The 22,342-nt window shown below is 38.5% G+C and overlaps 1 protein-coding gene and 1 pseudogene across 1 annotated transcript; one reads left to right on the forward strand and one right to left on the reverse strand.

Moving 5' to 3' along the window:
* The first annotated feature begins 1,057 nt into the window (after positions 1-1,057).
* LOC147604219 (autophagy-related protein 13b-like) lies at positions 1,058-2,339 on the forward strand (annotated as a pseudogene).
* Positions 2,340-13,599: 11,260 nt separating this feature from the next.
* Positions 13,600-15,901, reverse strand: LOC147604220 (uncharacterized). Its single transcript, XM_086795413.1, has 3 exons — positions 15,707-15,901; positions 14,900-15,105; positions 13,600-14,015 (listed from the first exon to the last, which is right to left on the reverse strand). The coding sequence occupies exons 1-3, from the start codon at positions 15,800-15,802 to the stop codon at positions 13,751-13,753; spliced, it is 567 nt and encodes a 188-aa protein (XP_086651539.1). The 5' UTR covers positions 15,803-15,901; the 3' UTR covers positions 13,600-13,750.
* Positions 15,902-22,342: the final 6,441 nt, after the last annotated feature.

Below are 22,342 nucleotides of genomic sequence, written 5' to 3' on the forward strand. Positions count from 1 at the left end.
GAGGCTCGAACTTAAGGTGGAGTCTATATCCAAGTTGTGCACTCAGATATGTGACACATATACCATGTTTATATAGGGAACCCTTGTCATTTAGATTATATAATGTGCACAAAGATCAGTTTTACAGGTTCTCGACATATGTGAAAATAAAAAAAAAAGAGCAGCAAGAAGTGCAAACAATCTACGCGACGAGCAACGATTGACAAATGGCACATTTAGCGTGCAATCAAGTAAGCGTTTATATTGATTACTGTAATCAATCAAAGAAGGACTTACTTGTTGCGTAAAGTATTCAATTAGATGAGGGAACACACGAAATGCAGATGGGCGCACGAAAGTCTCCGATGTCGCACAGACGTGACGGATGCTTGAAGTCATGGCGTGTGGGCATGATGGTTTTGCAGGAAACAGAGGTCGGAACCAATGCAGACGTGTCGAGATTGCGGGAGGAAAAGAAACTGTTTGAAACGCAGGGCTGAGCGAGTACTTCAGAGATAGGAAACAGAGATGATTATTGCATACGATGGCGTGCGCGATGGCGATTACGATGACGAGCACTGTACGCTCACCACACAGAATCGCTTTGGGTGCAGAATTGCATGGGCGATGGCGATTACGATGACGAGCACTGTACGCTCACCACACAGAATCGCTTTGGGTGCAGAATCGCGTTTAGGGTTCGTAGGTCATTTGGTTTGGTTCAAACGCGAGGTCAGACACTTTGCACTTTGTTTCTAACTAAGGCGAGACATTCTTTTTTTACATGGATGGGACGTCGGACACTTTGCCGGTTGGGGGGAAGGGGGAAATTCGAATTTCAAAGTTGGGGGAGAAGGGGGGAAATTCGAATTTCAAAGTTGGGGGGGAAATTCGAATTTCAAACACAGTCGGGAGGAGGGGAAATTTGAATTTCAAACACGGTCGGGAGGGAGCTGGGGGCGGCCGCAGCAGCCAGGCAGACGGGGCGACGGTGCACGGTAGCAGCAGGCAGGAGGGAGCCTCCAAGCAATTGGGGGGAAGATGGTGGCATATCACAGTGTGTGCAGCTGGAGATTAGTATTGAAGCATGGCCTCCTCCTCAACAGTCCATGCACCACAGAGATCCAAAGTAGAACAAATAGTTGTGGAATTTTTTGCAAAAATTTTGCACATTATTTTAGAATCAAGAATACCTGCTCTTCGTGGAGAAGGTGATTGTTTAAGGTCTTCTACTTCCTCATCGTCCTTTGGACCAAAAACCAGAGATCGATGGTTCAACCTTGCTCTTGGTGACTGTACAGCCGCTTTGGAGAACTTCGAGCCATGGCGCAGGAGCTTCTCTGACCCCATGGTTGTAGATATAGTACTTGATCAGCTTAAATCTGCTGAAAGGAACCCATCCTTGTTGCCAGGAGTTGCACCATTAAATCATCAACATTGGGCAAAGGGAGGCTCATCATCGAAGGGAACTGCTGAAATTTCTTCGAATAATGCAGGTGAGGGAATTGTCCTAGAGAGGTGGACGGTGCAGTTTGAGCAACGCAAGAAAGGCAGTTCGTTCAGTTCTAGTCCGACGGGTTCCAAATGCAGGAGCTGGACTGGATGTGAAAAGGGTAGGTAGCATAGGAGCAGGTGAAGCACAAGAAGTGACAATAGATAGCAAGGAAGCATGGTCAGGATCGAGGTCGTAGAAGACCAGGATTGAAATAGGTGAAGGTGCAGCAAGGGGAGGAGGAAGTATATTCCCCACACATGTAACAGAAGTGCCTGCAGTGTACAAAAGGACGGTGGTAATGCTTCGCTCTCTGTATAGCAAATGCAGGCTTGTGCCGGCATACCGTCTGTTTAGGCTATCAAACTCACCATTGAACTGCTGCAACTTCTCTCTCAGATATAGAGTGTTATCATCAGCTGCTCTTTTCTCTAAGCATGAGAAAAGGGATATGTCAGTGTACAGTTTCACTCCAGTAGAGACTGCATAAGGGAGAATGTGCTTGTCTGTGGCATATCGTTGTACCACGGCTGTGATTGCTTTGGAAGTTGTTACTTCTATACTTCCTCGCATTATACCAGATTATGTAGGCAGCCCAACTACTGATCCCTTGAAAAGATTCACAGGAAAGCCTCACTCTTTGCCCTCAAGTGGTATGACCATCAACCGAGGTATACACATGGTCTCTGTCCCCTCATCACTACAGAATTCACCTCCGGGCCTAGGTCTTGGGAGATGGCATAGTTGGAGTGGAAGAATAAACCAAATGCAACCAGCACTTCAGCCACCATCGTCACCCCCAATTTCAAAGTTGGGGGGGAAGAGGGAGGATTATCACTTCAATTGGGACCTCTTAATAGCAAACTAGCATATGAAGGTGAGGCTCAAACTTCGGAGCCTCCAAGCAAACTAGCATCTGTGGGTGAGGTTCAAACTTTACTTTCAGCTTCCTAGAAGCAAACTAGCATCTGCGGCGGGTGAGGCTCAAACTTTTGTTGGAGGAGCCTACCCTTCTAGCTAACATATGCAATCTAATATATTATGCAAGTGAGGATGATAACTATTATGCAAGTGAGGATGATAACTCTATCTGGAGCCTCCTAGCAAACTAACATATGATGGTGAGGCTCATGGAGCCTCCTACTAAAACAAGCTAGCATATGCAGGCAAGGCTCAAGCTTTAGATAGAGCCTAGCCTCCTAGCAAACTAGCATTGATAGGTGAGATTCAAACTTTGGTTGGAGCCTGAACTCATGTTGAGATTGAATTACATTTATAGTTTTGTGTACTACCATAAAAACATCGCTTCAATCTTCCTTATTGAGATCTTGATTTTCTCAGGGATTGCAGGGTCTAAAACAAGGTGCTTCAGTGTTTCTCATTGATGGTTCTGCAAGGAAGGCACGCGGGGTTATTCATTCCATTGATGCATCTCAAACATGTGGTTTTCAATTCATTGGTGAGACATGTGCAGCAATACATGTTCAACAAAGCTTTGATGACACATTTCTCATTCCATTTGCCACAATGGATGCAAGAACAATGTCTCAAGTAGTTGGAAGCATCATCAAATGGCCATTGGTCAACCTTGTTATGGGCAAAGACATTACTAATACCAAAGAGGATAATTTTGTGGAGCTTCTTGTTGATCAAGAAGATCACTTTATAGATAGGGAGAGCTGGAAAGAGAAAAGTGTCATCCTCTGGGATGACAACAGATCTACAAAACTTAGCAATGGAGTAGTATTGTTGGTCCACCCATACGAGGCTATAAATTGTAGAGAACTAGGGGAGAGTAGCTTGGGTGTCATTATAGAAGGAACTTTGCATCCAAGTTCAACTTGTGTTTCAGGTCTGAATTTGGTTAGTTGGCCGATCAGGCAACTCACATTTGAGAATGGTGAACCATTAGTGAAGGACACAGAATCTTCTTCTATTGATGAGGGTATTCACTTCATGCAAAAAAAATATTGACAGCCTAAACAATTCAAGTGATGAAAAAGAGGATGATGATGTAGAGGGAAATGATGGCGATAGTTCTGATGTTGACAGACACCATGATGCCATGATCAGACTGACTATGATATCATTGAAGGGACAAATAAAAAAAGGAGCTATGTCCATAGGGTAAGGGTAATGAAAAATTACGATAAAACCCATGGAGCTAGCAAAAAATGTGATGTTGCAAACATTCACGTCGCAACCATTGATTGTTTTGCGAGAAGCGATGTCAATTTGGAGATAGATCCAAAATCATGCAAGCTAGGGTACACTTTTGGGGACAGAGCTATAGTACACGATACACATTTGTACTGGATTGCATGGGCATGGCCTATAGACAAGGTCAAGATGACGAGTGCTTTGAGTTCACATTTGATGGGAAGAAGGTTTGTAGTAAAGCATGGTATGTAATGCATGGCATTGGTAAGTCAACGTTCTATAGGCTCAGAAAGAAATTCTTGAATGGTGCATGTAATGTCAGTCATGGCAACAGTGGGATAATACGAAAGGGCATGACACATGTTGAGATGGCAAAATCAATCATATAGGGCTTCATAGATAAGAATGCCGATCAAATGCCACATAGGTCAAGGACAACTATGCATGGAGCCCGCGAGACCCAACGTGTTCTACGAGCAATGTACAAACAGGTGGACATATTGCGTGAAGTGAATGACACACTTGTCTCATTCAAATACCGGCCACTGTCACAACCATCATTCTCAAGATTGTGGAACACAGAGTTCAAGACAGTTAGTTTATCAAAAACCAGCACCTTCTCAAAATGTGACATTTGTACGGCAATCAAGGTCAAGTTGGAATCAACAAAAAATCAAGAGAAGCGTGCTAGATACATGGCACAAAGGACACACATGTTGCAGCAAATGAGTTGTAGAAATCTATACTATGCTTGGAGGAGCTCTTCTGAAATGAACCCAAACAGGTATTTGTGTATGATACATGATAAGATGTGGACCAGAGCAAGACTGCCATACCACAAAAAATCAAGAGGAGCGTGCTAGATACATGGCACAAAGAAGGGCACACATGTTGCAGCAAATGAGTTGTAGAAATCTATACTATGCTTGGAGGAGCTCTTCCGAAATGAACCCAAACAGGTATTTGTGTATTATACATAATAAGATGTGGACCAGAGCAAGACTGCCATACCACAAATTAAACCAGTTCCTAAATCTCTCAATGGGGTTAAGAGGCTTCCAGTATCCTTAACAGGAATGCTCACTCATGGACATGGACAAACAGCTTATTGTCACTTTGCCTTGGGGTTATGGCCAAGTGATCCCAACTTCACAATTTCATCTCTCTCAAAATGTTTAAGAAACTTAGAAAGAGGAGAGCAACACATGTATGGTGACTTGAGCTCACAAAACTCAGATGCAGAACCACGAACAGATCTTTTTAATTGTGTTTTGCTTACTATGGCCCTGTATCAGCATATGGAAGTGCTGAAGGAGAGAAACGCATATTGCAAGCAGAGCGCATTGAGGATGCAGATGCAGAGACACATGTAGAAACAAATGTGGATACAGAGGGAAATTGTTCTTCACATATGTAGTCAATCTTTCATACTAACACACATGTGCAGGGATAGGGGCAATGACAATGCCTCAAGTTTAATGCCATCAAATTCAAGGACATTTTTCAAGAGATTGCCAAGGACGTTGTTGTTGTTGCAACTTGACAATTGTGGTTCTGAAAATAAGAATCGTTATGTATTTGCCTATCTATCCCTATTGGTTGCATGAGGAGTGTTTGACATGGTGCAGCTTGGTTTTCTTATGGTTGGTCATACTCATGAAGATATTGATGCATTGTTTAGTCGCTTCTCTGAGAAGTTGAGGAAACAAACCATTTTCACATTTCTACATTTGATGAAGATCTTTAATGAGTTTGTTAGCATGCATCCAGCACCCTTTCTCCTACAAAAGGTGGCAAACTTCAAAGGCTTTGTCAAAGGATGCTTACAGGATGGAGCCGATTGCTTGATTGGACATTCAAAGCCATTGCAATTCAGGTTTTATATGAGTGATGGAATACCTTTGATGCAATACGAAGTACACAAGTATTGCCACCCTTTGAGTATGTTAAGGAAAATGAGAAGGTTGTGGAGGGCTTTAAAAAACATGTCAATTGGTGGAAAGAGCACTTGCAAGAGAAAGGAGACCAAAGTGATTATGCTAAGTGGATCAATCCGGTCCCTATTGGGAGAATCTTATGCTAAACATGCAAACCCCTAGTGCAAGGGAAGACATTGGATTTCATGACTTTTGGCCCAAGGAGTGTATGCGAAAAAGCTGAGCCTCTTAACCTTCAAGTGGAGGATAATGTAGATGAAGGGTTTGATGTAAATGAGGACCATTATTGTGGTCCAATGCGCAACAGACCTGCTGAAGAGTTTAACCCGACTCTTGATGTGTCTAAAGGAGATTTTGTGCTTGTACAACCTTGTGATGCAAATTACCCAATATGGTTGGGAGTGACAACAAGTGATGTTGATCAAAACAACAACTCGATAAACTACCTACAAGTTCAGATACAATATTGGGCACCAATTTTAATGCAAGTGATGTGGAGATTTATAAGGATTACTAGAACAAGTATTGGCGAGAGAACAGAAATGATCCTCAGCGCTGGGAAGACACTAGCTGGCATCATTTGGGCATGGAAGCCCAAGGGTGGACGACTTCAGAGAAAATCAAGATTTCAAAGGCTATAATACTCAAGGCTAAATAGAATCAATTGAATCAACATGAAAGTGAGGCACCATCACACGTCAGTGCAGTTGAGCAAGAATGATTTGTTAGCACATGGGCAACTAGCTTCGTAATCTTTTAGCAATGTTGTATGAAGCTACCAAACTCATAGTTCAATCATTATTCAAATTGTAAGGCTTTCTTAAGCTTTTAGATTTATGGTTCACCCATTGTTCAAGAATTTTGATTCAATACAGATGGTGATCTTTTTAATTCTATCATCTAGTCTTTCTTACAACTTAAAGTTACATTGAATATCCTTTCTTTGTTAAAGTTTCTGTGTTTGATGGTCAACTGGAGGCTATGTGATATAAACAAACTTAATTCTTGGTGTGCATGTGTGTGTGTGTGCAGGCAAATTTACATCCCACCAACATCATATATACTTGTTACAAATGTACAATAGTACATAAATCATATCGCATTATTCAAATGCTTGTTGAGAACATCCAATAATAAATCTTACATATCACACCGTAAACATTGTATTGGATCTAACAAAGAATTGTCCCAAAATTGTGCATATTTTTCAAATTTCCTAAATTTGAGTTCTTTCAAAAGAGCAAATAGACGCTTGCCATTCCCGCCTAGCTTGGAAACTCTACCAAATGTGATCAATATAGAATGGCTTCATATGGCAATATCGATTGCATCGCAAAATGGAGAGATGATCACAAGAGAAGAGCATGAGTATGCAAGAGGATCTAGTAAGTACATTCTTCATCTCTATCTCACGTATATACCTTGTTTAATGCACTATATATATATACTAAATGTCATGCTTTTGTTTAATGTTAGTACAAACTATATAATGCAATATGGTCAGAGGGAAGGCACCTTTGCACGGAGCGTGTGGATTCTAAAAGAAACACATTTGATTGTGGTGTGATGGTAAGTCGAGCCAATAGACATGATACCAATGTCGTCATAGAGGAAAATCTTGAGTATTGTGGAACTATTCAGGATATTCTTGAGGTTGGATTTAGAGCATTTAGTCTATTCATCTTTGATTTCAAATGGTTCAAGGTGATATATAGAGGTAATCAAGCAATCGTGTGAAGAAACATCCAAATGGGTTCTTCCAAATTGATTCCACCAAGTTTTGGAATGATGAGAAAGATACCTTCGTACTACCTCAACACTCTCAATAGGTTAGTAACCCAACCAATCCCAAATTAAATCTTGATGTAGTATAATAAAAGTGTAACCCCTTTGCTTTGTGATATTAGGTTGTATTTCACAAAAATCGAATTGATCCAAAGTGGTGGTATGTTATACAAGTTTTCCCTCGTTCTTCAAAACATATCTTTCAAGATCAAGATGTGGAGGCCGAATCTCTGGATGAGGTGCAAGTACTACCTTAAATTAGCTCATTGGAAGAAGATGATGAAGAAAACATTTTGGATGGAGTCGATGAAGAGCATGAAGAACATCAATCGAAAGAAGATGATAAGTCACCTATCAATCATCACAATGCTTCATTGGATCATGATAGTGATATTGATATTGATATAGAACCCCATCTTTTCATTGAGCTTCCATTAGATATAGACATTGATGAAGCAACACATATGGATTTATTACAAGATGGGATAGATTCATGATCTTGACATTGTTTCGCTTCTCAAAAGTTTTCAAAACTCTTTTTTTTTTGCTCAAAACATGGCTCCAGGGGTTTTAATGGATGATTTTTTAAAACTATATATCATTTTCTGTGTATATGTGATGTGCATTTTCAGAATTCAGCATCCAACAACTCTTTAGAATTTCATGCAGCGAAAATAACAGCGTAATTTTGCTGCTATCTTCGCTGTTCAACAACGAAATCATAGTATAGCAACGAAATTTCACTGCTAAAGGCGCTACTCATCAGAAGCAAAATTTTGTTGCTATGCTGGGTAGCGAAATTTCGTTGCGGAGCAGCGAATGGAATCCCCGACATCCCGATAAAAAAAGCACTCCTAAAATGCTACTAGAAAACGTTGTTGTGCCCCCGACGTGTTGTAGTAGTGGTAGGCCTCTTCTTCTGGGTCATCTTTGTACCTCCTCCATCACTTTGTAATGGTCTTGTCCTTATAAAACCTCCTTAAGAAGGAAGTGGTTTAGACCATACTACACATAGAAGTTAGTTGCTTTACCACACTCTATCTTATGAGCTACAAGAGCTCTAGTGGCCAAAAATGTGGTTTCAAATGAGAAAACATGGGTATCTAGATCTTCGCCACTCTTCTCTTTAAATTTTGGGTACTTCAATGCCATTGCTAATGTATTCAGTCAAACTACTTAAAATGTCTCATTGGTAAGTTACATTAAACATCAAATCCAAGTGCTGGTGGAAAAGTAAACAACCTCTAAAATGGTGAAAAAGCCCAATGTTGTAAATATGCCATCAAATTCAAGGCTTCTCACAAACTTCTTCATGGCATTTAGAAAAAAGAAGGATATATAATTTGGAATTGGTAATAATGCAATTCAAACTATCACTCTTAAAAATCATTATATTAGTACTCTTAAAAATGCACTAGTATCCTGTGAGTCTTCTTAGGAAGCTTAAAAGAACCCAACCAGAATATCTACTTATCCACTTGGTGTCAAAGCTCTTTCACACATTTGCATATTTAGCATGAGTGCACATCCATGTGTGTAACATTGGCAATTTAGGTTATTTCTTTTTGCATTCTTGTGCAATTATATAATTTTAATACAATTGTCAATGCCTTTTTCACCACCAGAAGGTAACCCATGTGTGTGAGTGCAAGATCCAACTAGCTGTCTTTCTAAACATATCCATATAGACTATCATTGAATTTAATTTTTCAATATTCAAACCATTGTGAAACTTCACTATTGCATTTTACATTTTAAGAAATATTTTATTGACTGTAATATATTTACAAGGTATGATATTTTTTGTCCTCGAATTATGAATCATATTTTTTAATTAGTAGATACTCCCGAACTAGTAGTTTGTCGTCTATACCGTGCTAGCTTCACTTTTCACATTCTTGGAAAGAGATTGCTTCAGTACAATTTATTTAAATTCAAGAGCAACATTGTTGAACTAAGTAAACGTTGAATCTCAATGTTCCTCCCTCATATTATCATGTTTGGGTACTAGCTAGCTCATGTATGCACGGTCTCTAATATGAGGAGTTGTGATGGTTGAGTAAACAAATGTCTCCATGTCCGCATAGGATGGTGGCCTTAGAGGTCAAATGCTTAAAGACAAGTTAGATAGATTTGATATAATGTCAAATAGACTACAAGCTTGTGTGGAATAATAATCCACACATGGGGTTAGGAATCTTTGTTGTGAGAAACCTTGTCCTAAGGTTGTGGGGCCCAACCATCATGTGACAAAAGCATTATTGGAAGAGGGATATATCAACCCAATTTGCATCTACCATAGGGTACTGCAAAGGGGAAACTACAAAGGGGGGCCTCGATAGAATGGAGTTCATACTCCCTACAACATTTAACCCAATCCATTCACCAATTATTTGCTTTAACATCTATTGCATTCTAACTTTTGTAAGTATATAGTCTCCCTTCCAAAATCACTCATTGAATCTCCCTTCAAACGGCCACACTAGAGGAGGGTTGATCAGTAATATAGTATTGTCACTAGTGTAGGGTTCATCAGTAATATAGTATTGTTCTCCATCTCTATTTCTACACAATTCAGTGAGTTCAAGTTTTGTGATACGAAGGATCCTATTTCTTGTGTGGACACATATCCTCTTAGCTGAACAATCATTTTTGTTTTTATAACTGAAGAATCATCTTTGTAGGTACGCAACATCATAAGCAGCCACGGAGCAGGAAGAGCAGGAAGATTGATTAAGCTATCCATGTGACGGTTCAATAGAAAAGCTCAGAATAAGTAAAAATCAAAAACGTCAACTCATCTTTTCCTTTAATGTCGTCTGCGTCGACACCTTCAGGAGGTCACCTTGCTTTCGTGCCGTGTCTCTCTCTTTCTAATGAGCGTACGCCGTATGCTTCAAAGCTGGCTGATGCTTGCGAGCTAGTGCGGTACCCTACTTTATTCCACCCACCCTGATTTCAGACCCACAGTGAGGACTAGATTTCGCTCTTCACTGTTCATACAGCCATGGCGTGCTTGAGAGCATCCCAAATTGTTGTGATCAGCATTGCTCTTACACTGTCTCATACAAACTTCTTTAATGCAGGGTTCATTCTTCCTTTCACTCCCAACAGCCCTCCATATCTTATATTGAAAGATTAAGCTAATTCCTAATGCCTCACGCCTCTACTCTATTGTAAAAATCATAGCATTAATCATAGCATTCAGTACATTACAACAAAGAGAAATATTTTTAATAAATTGTTAGAAAAAAATGCTATGAATAAAGAGGATCGATAAGGGTAGGATTCCTCCCGCCAGCAGGAAAGCCCAAAGCCATATCCTCATCCCCAAAACTCAAATGAGAGACGGCATCTCTTCCTCCAGCATTCAAACAAATGAAAGAAGATGATGACGACGAAAGAGGAGGGGTTCAAGCCTGCTGAGATATACCGCTTCTTGTTTTGTGGACAATGCGCCTGCTTGCGATAAGAGAGAAAGATGGAGAGATGGAAACTTACAACGTACAATCGTTTGTTATGAAAAAATATATATATATATATAATTAAGGTTGACAAAAACCTTAATATCAAAGGTAGCCCAAAGAAAACATCATCAACTAGTTAATGAATAAGCATTTTTAACTCGTTATGGCCCTATTTAAGCTTTAAAGATTTGCAAGAAAAAGAGTAGAAAGTATGCCAACTCTTAGCCATATAAAATTATTAATATACATATGCACAATAGGGACATATTACGAGTGAAAAAAGATATTCAATTAATTAATTGAGGAGAATTTAGATAACATTTGTTGAGTTAGTAAGGTTTGACCTTAGGATCAAAAAACCTTACGTAATAAAAATTTTAGTTATTAATTATTGTATTTTATTCCCAACGGTTGCAACTGCTCAATAATGCACGATCTGGTGATGGCTTGCAGGAGGCAGCTTGCGAGCTGGCGTTGCTGTCTGCATGCTGACTTCTACGAAGGACTAGTACAAGCAGTACGATGGATTTGATCATTGATTCATGTATGGTTCTGATTTTACTTAGTGGGCCGATCAAGGTCGCAACTCTTAAGCCAAATTAGTGGGCCGATTAAGCCAAATCAATATTAGTCTGAAATTATATTGCATGTTGCTGAAGGTTCCAAATCTTAAGCCGAATCCACAAATTCGTTGAACGCACTAGAACAAGGTATGTATTTCTAATAAACGATCATTTTTATTTTAAAAGAAAATGATTAAATTACAATTAGATTAATTAAATAGAGGTATACAATTAATAATGCGCTTCCAAAACGGGTAGAATTAATAAAATTGATTAATTAATAATGTGCTTCCAACAAATTAAGATTCTGCTTTTTTGTTTCAACTCTTATTGCTAGCACAAGATTCTGCCATATATGACATTCAACTTCACGTATGTTTTTTGATAACGAGAATTTTTTTTAAAAAAAATTATTGAAATGTTTTTTAAGAGATTAATTAATAATATGTCTTTCCTAACTAAAATCACAAATAAGACTTGAAAAATATAAATTATAATTTTTTTGAAAAAATGTAAATTTTTAACTTATTTTTTGTTGTTTTATGTAGTGAAATGTCAAAAACGAAAAAAAAGAGCAAGAGAAACAACGACTGAAAATTTTATAAATTCAACTAATGAAAGCAATGATGTTTCAAGCATAGAACCTAAGAAAAATCGTGGTAAACCTAAGAAGTTGTCAATGTTTGATCAATCCAATGTCAACTTGAAAGTACTTGAGCTAAGTGTGATAATATCATTAGGTGGTAGTGACATTGATGAAGCATTAATAAATAATCTTCATGATTTTATCACTAAAGAATGCCTTGCTGGTAGTTGCTCATTGGAAAGAGGAGGCACAGTTTTTCATTTACACTATCAAATGGTCATTAGAATTAATGCGAAGTCAATAATTGCAGTTAATAAACTCATCAAAAAGTTTCTTGGATGGGATAAGAAGAATATCCCATTGGTGGCATTGTAATATGTAGATCATTAAGGCAAAAGAATATGCACATATTTCGTGGTATGATAGGCTATCATATAAAAGATCTTGATAAGTCTCATTATAAAAATGTCACATAATGTTAGTGCAAAAGATATTTCTATGGTAATAGAAATTTACATGCAATATGGTGCTTATGATTTGAAGAACAAAGTTTGTCTTGAATAATAATATAACGGTCTTGATTTCCATTGGCTTGCCTCCCACCAAAACATCTCCATTTAAACCATATACCTTGCTAGTCTCACTTTCTTCCACCTAGGTAGCAAGGTTGCTTTCTTTCCTGGTTAGGGGATTTGTATGACAGATAATATGGCTTCATGTCTTGGCGACTAGTACGAAATGCATAGCAACTTAGTTGGCTCTAATTACTTGTTCATAACTAGTGCAACCTTAATTGTTACGTGCTCGATCAGCATATTTTCGAAGGAAAATAGACAACATTACAAATGGAGAAGTCGCTGAATGTTAAAACTGAAAACGCATGCGGCGAAAGTCATTCTCTCCCAAGCTGATCTTTTCTAAGCACGCTACCCAAGTCTAGCTATCTTAGGACAAACATCAACTCTTCACACAACTGACATTTTGGTTTTGCGTCCCGTGCAAAATGACAAAACCGATGAATGGCATTGTCTGTTCCAAGCCAATTTTCTAAAAGCACGCTACTAGACCCTAGTTATCTCCAAACTCTGGTTTGTCTTAGAACAAGGGTCATGAATACATCAACCCTACAGACAACTGACATTCTGTCTTTGTGTCTCGTTGCAATTGCTTTGAGTTTAAGTTCTTGACAGGAGGATATGTAGGCATTAATCAACTTCTAACTCTTACAAATTGCATATTTCACATAACATGACATGGTAGCATCTATTACTTTTCAAAATAATGTTTTCCATAGGTTAATTAATCTAGTCTACCCCTAGTGGACAGTGAAGCCCCTTGATTTCAAAGGTCACAAGGTCATGTAACTCACCCAATCTAACTCTCCTATACTCTGGGGTTGCCTGTGGTTACGAGCATACTAGCTCCTCTCTCTCTCTCTACACGAGTGTGTACATGGTTTGGTGGTTTGGCAATCTGGGTGCAAGTTAATCATGGATGGTTGCACTATGGAATTGCAGTCGTCCTTAGGAACACATGGTTTCAGATTTCATTTATCCCCCAATATATCAAGTACTGATACCCAAAACCTTTGAAATGAGAAATATAGATGGTTGCAAATGCCCATGCCAAGTTTCACAAAAAACTGGTCTCATTAAAAAATAACAAGATAACAATCCTTCACATGATTTCTTAATTAAGAATGAAAGCTAGGTGCTGATGCAGCACCTAAGATCTTAAAATGTGCTAGAAACGTTTGATTAGAGATGATAAGACAATATGGCTTACGCATAAGACGCCATATTCACACCTGCCTCTCTGTTAAATTGATTCTTCCAAGAACCTTCTTGAGCTTTTGAAAAGCAAAGGTAGTAGGAAATGCTCAAAATGAATGTGAAAAATGTGAACGCTACTCCAGCGGCAAAAGTATCCTTGCGAATCGCTTCACAAGTAAGGTCCACCGTTCCCAAGTAGGAAAAGTACCTTATGTGCTTAGCATTCTGGACTGCACCAGCCAAGAAACAAGCTCCTGCAATAATGAAAGACAGCCTGCCAAAAAAAGACAAAAAAATGTGTTGAACCCACTGCACATGTAAAACCGTTACATATAGACCCAAGGGTGGCTTCACAAAGCCTGCACAGCTAACCATACGAGTGGAGGGGGCATGACTGTGTGTTGTATGGAAAGAAAGCAGACACTCTCAATACGCTTGACATGGCTCTGCGGGCATCCAGATGAAAGTAGGACACAGTGTGCCTCGTCAGAGAGCATTGAACTCCTCTGGCAACCCTAAGCCAGACGAATGAAAATTGTCAAGGCAGCTAGCCACTGCCTTGCACCCTAGCGCTAACGCTCACTGCCATTGCTGTCCCACAGGTCTGTGTCCCAGCGCTTGATGTGTGAAAGGTAGTCAGCTTGCCACATGTTGTGAGGCCACTCAAAGGCTTACTTCACAAGAGGCAAGACAGCTACAACCTGCAGGTTAGGTGGCAGCATCTCTATGGTCGGATGCAAGCCTCCCTCGTCACATAAGTCCAACATGGTATTATACAGAAATTCTGTAAAATCTCCAGAGGTAAAGTGCAGACTCAGCCATCCATGATGAAGGCTAGCATTAAAGACAGCACGCACGCACACAGCGCGCGCGCGCACGCACACGCACACGCACCCATACACATACACATACACATACACATACACATACACATACACATACACATACACATACACATACACATACACATACACATACACATACACATACACATACACACAGTGGAAGTCAAGTCCCATCCATGATGAAGGCTAGCATTAAAGACAGCACGCACACGCACGCACACACACACACACACACACATACACATACACATACACATACACATACACATACACATACACATACACACAGTGGAAGTCAAGTCCCATGCATTACCAGTTCAGAATGAAGAAGATGATCGCAAATGCACGAGCTGCACCCGGCTTCAAGGAACTTCCACAGCATAGGCATCGAGTGGCAGCTATTATCAACACTTGACTTGTTAGAAGAAACAACAAAGCCCCCACACCCAAGCCTGAGGCAATATCTGAGGTATAAGAGCACCATTGATAAGTGCTAGTATCATCTGATTGCTTCGTACCCTGCACACCATGGAAATCCAAAAACAAACAAAAAAACAACAAAAATCCCGTTATTTCAAACAAGCACCATACAATTTCGAGGAGATTGAGCTCAACCAAAAGCATTATAACAATAGGGATGCATCAATGGTGAAGGAGGAGGAAACCACAGCATTTCCAAGAGATCTGGAAACCCTGGTTTGCAGCAGGGAGAAAGCTTAAAGGTATACCATGAAGATAATCAGCCTTTCAGAGGGGAGATCTACGCAATTAAACATCATAAATGTTGACGTTGATCCTTGAACAAACCCTAAACTCTGGAAAGGCGAGATCTATGCTATCAGAAAACCCTAACATCCATGCGATTGATATATTACGGTGAGCCTCCACAGCTGAAAGACACTGATACCCAAATCTAAGGAATGAGGATGAAAGCCTCGCATAGGAACCCTAAGAATTTCTCAACAAAAAACCTAATATAGAAACCCTAAGATCTATGTATTAAGGAAACATTCCATGTTGAACCAAATCTTAAAAACTATGGGACAGAACAGAACCCTAGAGATCAGATCCTGGGATGCATAGGCATAGAAGGGTAAAAGATGGAGAGAGAGGGACTTACAGTAGCACGCCTCTGTTCGGCTCCAATGCCGAGCCCGAATGCGATGAGATCAAGGACAAAAACTATGATGATGATGACGATGGTAGAAGCTCCCATGGTGGAGGTGGAGTGCGGAGATGGAGAACGCAGGCAGGCTACCAAGCGGGGTTGGGCAAAATGAAGACCAGAGTTCACAGTATGCGAGGGCCAAGATAGCGTGAGAGGGGCACTATATTTCTGCTTTAATGGTTCTCTCTCTTTTATTATTTTTTTTCTAAATTTTCCCCCCCTGGTAATTAAGCTTTAAGATGAAAGCAGCCCTGGCTCCTAAAACATCACAAGAGAACCTGAGAGCGACGCCTCGTCTGTCGACACAAACAACCTACTCAACGCCAGAAACAACTCAACGCCATACCTATCGAAAAAGTGACAACTTACTAACCCCACGGGTGAATCTGAACCATTTTTCTTTTTTTTTGGTAAAAACAAAATATGCAAAAAAAAAATAGTGTGTCAAATCAGCTGCCAGCAGCCAGTCGCCTTTTTAATTGTACTTTCCTAACCAGTAAAGACTACCTAACTCCTTTTATGACTATAATTTCAAAAAAAATTCTTCTCAAATAATTCACAACTTGAGCCTTGAAAATTACATTACAGAACCTTTACAGTAGTGCTCAAATATTTTATTTTGTTTTTCTCGAAAAGCAGAGTATATATTATATAGTAAAAAGGGACTAGTATTGGACCCGCGCGTTGCTGCGGCGGCGCGGCAAGTAGAGTTTCAGAAAAAATAGGCTCAGTTTCTCTAATTTAGGTCATGTTTTAAGTAAACACAATACATTATTTCAAGTGACTTCATATATACATATCTCAAAATAACATCCATGTCTCGTAGATTCATAGCGAAAACAAAAATATCATAGTAATGTAGCATACGAAGATGCAAAAAAAGGACCAATATTACATATCCTCAAAATGCACCACAAAATACGTATTCTCAGTCAGTAATGTCAGAATCAACAAATTGAATTCTTCTCTTGTGAGAAGGATCATTCATTTGTCTCCTCACAATACGCTCTCTATTGTAAAGCGGTGATCCATCCCGCACATGCTCTATGATGAATGCAAAGGACCTGCACAAACGAAACAACGATAAATCAAATCTCAAAAGGACCTACACATAACGACACATCGATAAATAAAATCTTAAAAGGACCTACACATAACGACACATCAATAAATAAAATCTCAAAAAAATCTTATAATAGAAAAACATAATCAAAATTACCTCGTACAATAGAACATCGACGAGTGAATGGTACATGAGGAGCTCTAGTATAAAACCCATAACGAATACCAATGGTCATGAAGGATGTAAGAAACAACCAGTCATCGGGTACTGAATACCCCTCAAATGATGCAAAACATCTGTCCATTTCTCTCCAAAACAAATAGACACCCCACTCCTCATCAGGAACACCGATCCCGTACATCTCGATGCCTTCGTCTCGACAACTCTTACCATAAACGTATCAATGTCATGCAATATCCTAAAATCAAAGCATAACAAATAGGTTATACAATTATTTATATATAAGTTGAAAAAAATATTTATACAATGCCTAACAATTACACTTATACTTACCCATCCCTATAAGCATCAATCATAATCCGTGCTACGTGACCTGCAGTAATAGGAGCTGACCATAACGGTGGCTCTGTACAGATAGACATCAGTATAGAATGTCATGTTCCATACTTTGTAATCAAGAAAAGTTATGCAAATATAGAGAATAACTTACCTACTATCCTCGACAAAGGCATGTCCAATGTAAAGGTAATCTTAGACATGTCTGTCAAAACATAATCAACAAAAATAGGTACTTTTACCATGGACAAATATGTATAAAAAAAGAAGTCACAACAAAATTAATCAAATTGTAAAACTTAAATAAGAAACCTGACTTGTCACTCTGAAGTCATCAAGATCTCCTTATAAACAATATTGTTTGTTGTAGATGTATAACTTTGAAGATCATCAAATGAACACTCCACATTAGTGTTATCCTCAAGTAACACCTTCACAGCATGAGGAGACCTTGCTCGTGACAACGCGACATACAATTGCCCATGAGTAAACACTGGAGTCACCAAATACAACCCCAAGACATTTAGGGTTTGGCCTTGTGATTTGTTTATTGACATGCCAAATGCCAGCCGCACGGGAAACTGTCTCTGCCTCATGGTGGTGAATGGTAGTTGGGCCTCATTGCATATAAAGGTAATCCGTGGAAGAAATACTCTTTCACCAACTTTAGTACCAGTGATGATTTCAGGCTTCAAGACTTTAGAGTGAAAGGCCTTACATATCATCCGTGTACCATTACGGAGTCCACATCTTGGATCCAAGTTACGAAGCAAAATAACAGGAGCTTCTAACTTTAAAACCAAGCAATGAGGTGGATATCTGCCCCGAAGGTCGATTGTGTTCAAAAATTCTACGGAATATAGGAATGAATTTTCATCATTTTGAAGAATTGAATCTGCACTGAAATATTGCTTAGGCTCACCAGGCATTGCATCCAAAGCTGTCTTATTCACAATATCCACTTGACTGTTTATCGGAGCAAGAATAGCACGCTCACTAAAGTATGAAGCATATGTCGTAGTGAGCCAATTCAAAGTATACCCAATCCAATGACCAAACCAAGCTCAGAAATATATATATATATATATCTCTCTCTCTCTCTTCCCCCCATGTACATATAAGAGACAAAAGCCATAAAAAGAGAATTTCCTATAAAAAAACCATTAAAAGAGACATTCTCTATAATCTCCATATAAATACTAAGAGATTATATCCACACATATAAATCAATCTCCATATAAATACTAAGAGATTATATCCACATATATAAATCAATCTCTCTCTCTCTCTCTCTCTCTCTCCCCCTCTCTCTCGCAATGATATCTGAGAGACAAAAAGGACCATCATTATCATTCGAGTACTTAGAGCCCAAAGTTACAAAAAGATAATACTGTCATAAGCATTACAAAAGGATCATAACATCAACTCCTATAATCGGTGAACCAAATGAATAATTACATTCCACGTGTTTGCAATCTATAACTCATTTTGGTAAGTAAAGGACCATCATTATCATTAGAGTACTTAGAGCCCAAAGTTACAAAAAGATAATAGTGTCATAAACATTACAAAAAGATCATAAGATCAACTCCTAATTGGTGAACCAAATGAGTAATTACATTCCACGTGTTTACAATCTACGACTCATTTTGGTAAGTAAAGCCCCAAACCTATTCAATGTTACTTTAAGGCTTGTGATACTTCCATTCCAAGCCTATCAACATGGGCACTTAACTTGTCTTGTTGCTCTTTTATAGCATCAATTGTCTTTCGACAACCAATATCACAAAGGTGTGCTTCTCCGAAAGCACCACACGTATCCATTATGCGGAGGTAGGTAGCTTTAACAATATCCTTGATCTCGTGATTGCCACTTATAATGGCAGAAACTGATTCTCGAGTTGAACTGCTCTCCCCACTTCCATGATTTCTTATGCACTGACCAAGACCAGCAATCAAGCTCTCCACATTTAACACATGGGAGTTTGTGTCGTTGACCAAATGGAGTATATTCTCTGATGTTACATTTATTATCTTCTTTCCATTTTGAGTCTTCTTACCATGGTTACGCCGCACCCACTTAGTAGAGGTTTTTAGTTTCCTCTGGCATTGCTTAAAAGCATGCATTATTCGTTGAGTCTTCTTATTATCTTCTCTTACCTTAGATTGTTGAGGTCTTGAATACTCTGCACGATGGCTTCTATCCTCAACGTCCATGGAACACCTCACAATTTCCCCCTCGTTATCCATACTGTACATCATTAAGAAATATATTAATGAAATATTATTTAAATTTTATTTAATCTAGAAGAAATTATGGATTATGAAAATAATCCAAACGGTGAATCACAAACTAAATCACACGTATGTAGAATAGATTAAGACCCAACTACGCTCAAGTGAATGAATGGTAAAAAGGTATCCACATGAATATATATATATATATATATATGTATATGTATATGTATATGTATATGCATATGCATATACATACATATATGTATGTATATGTATATGTATATGTATACATATATATATATGTATATGTATTTGTATATATATCTATATATGTCTGAAGGCGGTTCACCTAATTTTAGCTTTTAGGAAACTCATTTAAAAAGATGGATGAGAGTGCGGGCTCAAGGGATTCACCTAGGAATATGTAAAATATCATGTGAGTTAAACAAAAGGAGCTTACAATTTCATCGACTTACATAAAGTTTTACATACATCCTCGATTTTTTAAATACAAAGAATGAAAAAAGTTGTAAGTTTAACCATAGTTTATTACCTTGAAGTTAACAAAATGGGTATATTTAAAACATCAAGCTTCATAGATCAAAGAGTTTTAAACTACTCCTTTAGTGAACTCCCTTACACTTATCGTGAGAACTACTCTCTTTGTCTCAAACAACATGCATGTTCCCCATGTAGAGGACACATATTGTTTGAACAACATGCATGTTCCCCATGTAGAGGACACATATTGTGTCAACTTTCATAAAGAAATCTGTTCTTGAAGGTGTTCATGTCAATAATTCGAGTATAAGAGGTATGAGGGACAATGCTCTCTGGGTCACCAACACCAAGAAGCCTTTCAACATACACGCCGATCATCATGCAGGTCGCAGGATCAATTGCAAGGCAATAGCCGTCAATGCAGAAGGGATTTGGTCCCATGGGCTTCTCAGGTATCACAACAAAAACCAAGGCAGTGATCGATCATTTCCTTCTGGCCATGGCGAAAGGGCTGAGTTGGCCGCACCGTTGACATCGAGCCGTTCATGAATAGCCCCCTCTCCCATCCATGAATGCATCGAGTTCAAGGTAACAGCGCAGTACCAGTTTTGGTTTACAGCGCATTTTTGTGTGCGTTTTAAAACCTTCTTCTGCCTCCTACTGTCAAATTATAAAACCAAGCCGAACATGGCATTGCTTACTTATCAAATTATACCTCCTTCTGCATGCTTGCCTTCAAAGCTGGCCACCTCGATGCACACTCTGCAGAGGCCATGGCAAAGGGGCTGCCGTTGGCTGCACCGTTGACATCGAGCGGTTCATGAATAGCCTCCTCTCCCATCCATGAATGCATCGAGTTCAAGGTAACAGTGCAGTACCAGTTCTGGTTTGCAGTGCATTTTTGTGTGCGTTTTAAAACCTTCTTCTGCCTCCTACTGTCAAATTATATATAACAAAATAAATCATTTTTTATTTAAAAAGTCAAAAATCATTTTACAAAATACACTTTTAGAACTTTTAGGAAACTAATTTAAAAAGATGGATGAAAATAAGTCTGAGGAATATGTAAAATATCATGTGTGTTAAACAAAAGGAGCTTACAATTTCATATATATATATATATATATATATATATGCCCTTCAATTTCTAGTTTTAGTTTTATTGGTATTGATACACACACACACACACACACACACACACACACACACACACACAACCCGTAACATTTCAGGTCCAGACTCTAGAGATAGCTTTCCAACCTCCTTTTTATTGATGCGCAAATTTAAAACAAAACGAAACATTCTACACTCTCCCTTTATCTTGTATACACTTTGTTTATATAATACATTTTGTATATATAAAATGACCTTGAGAAAAATAAAAGACCTTGACCAATGAAGCACTTGGAGGAGGCAAAGGCAATCGAGGAGCTCGAGGAGGCGAAGGCACGACCACGTGGAGCTCAAAGCTGGAAGACTGAGGTGCCTGGCATACATAGAATAACCAAAAATTTTAAAAATCTGAAGGCTAGCCAAAATGCAACCACTTTTTCTCAATCATTTTTTTATTAAAAAACCCAAATTATTCTACACTTTCTCTCTCTCTCTCTCTCTCTCTCTCTCTCTCTCTCTATATATATATATATATATATATATATATATATATATATATATGTGTGTATATATATATATGTGTATATATATATATATGTATATATATATATGTATATATATATGTATATATATATATATATACATATATGTATATATATATATATATATGTATATATATATATATATATATGTATATATATATATATATATAACAAAACAAATAATTTTTTATTTAAAAAGTCCAAAATCATTTTACAAAATACACTTTTAGAACTTTTAGGAAACTAATTTAAAAAGATGGATGAAAATAAGTCTGAGGAATATGTAAAATATCATGTGCGTTAAACAAAAGGGGCTTACAATTTCATATATATATATATGCCCTTCAATTTCTAGTTTTAGTTTTATTGGTATTGACACACACACACACACACACACACACACACACAACCCGTAACATTTCAGGTCCAAACTCGAGAGACAGCTTTCCAACCTCCTTTTACACTTCCATGTAGATTTTCCACGCGTGGGTTTGCAGCCATTTGCCCTCTGGAGCCCACTGCATCTTTGGTTGTATCCCTCGAAAACTGCTACGCTCATAATCACCCAACCAATGCACGAGTGCAATACAACAATCACCCATATATGCTGCTGTT

Source organism: Cibotium barometz, chromosome 62, assembly GCF_041138505.1.
Source record: "Cibotium barometz isolate CiBa-2024 chromosome 62, ASM4113850v1, whole genome shotgun sequence".
NCBI classification, from domain to species: Eukaryota; Viridiplantae; Streptophyta; class Polypodiopsida; order Cyatheales; family Cibotiaceae; genus Cibotium; species Cibotium barometz.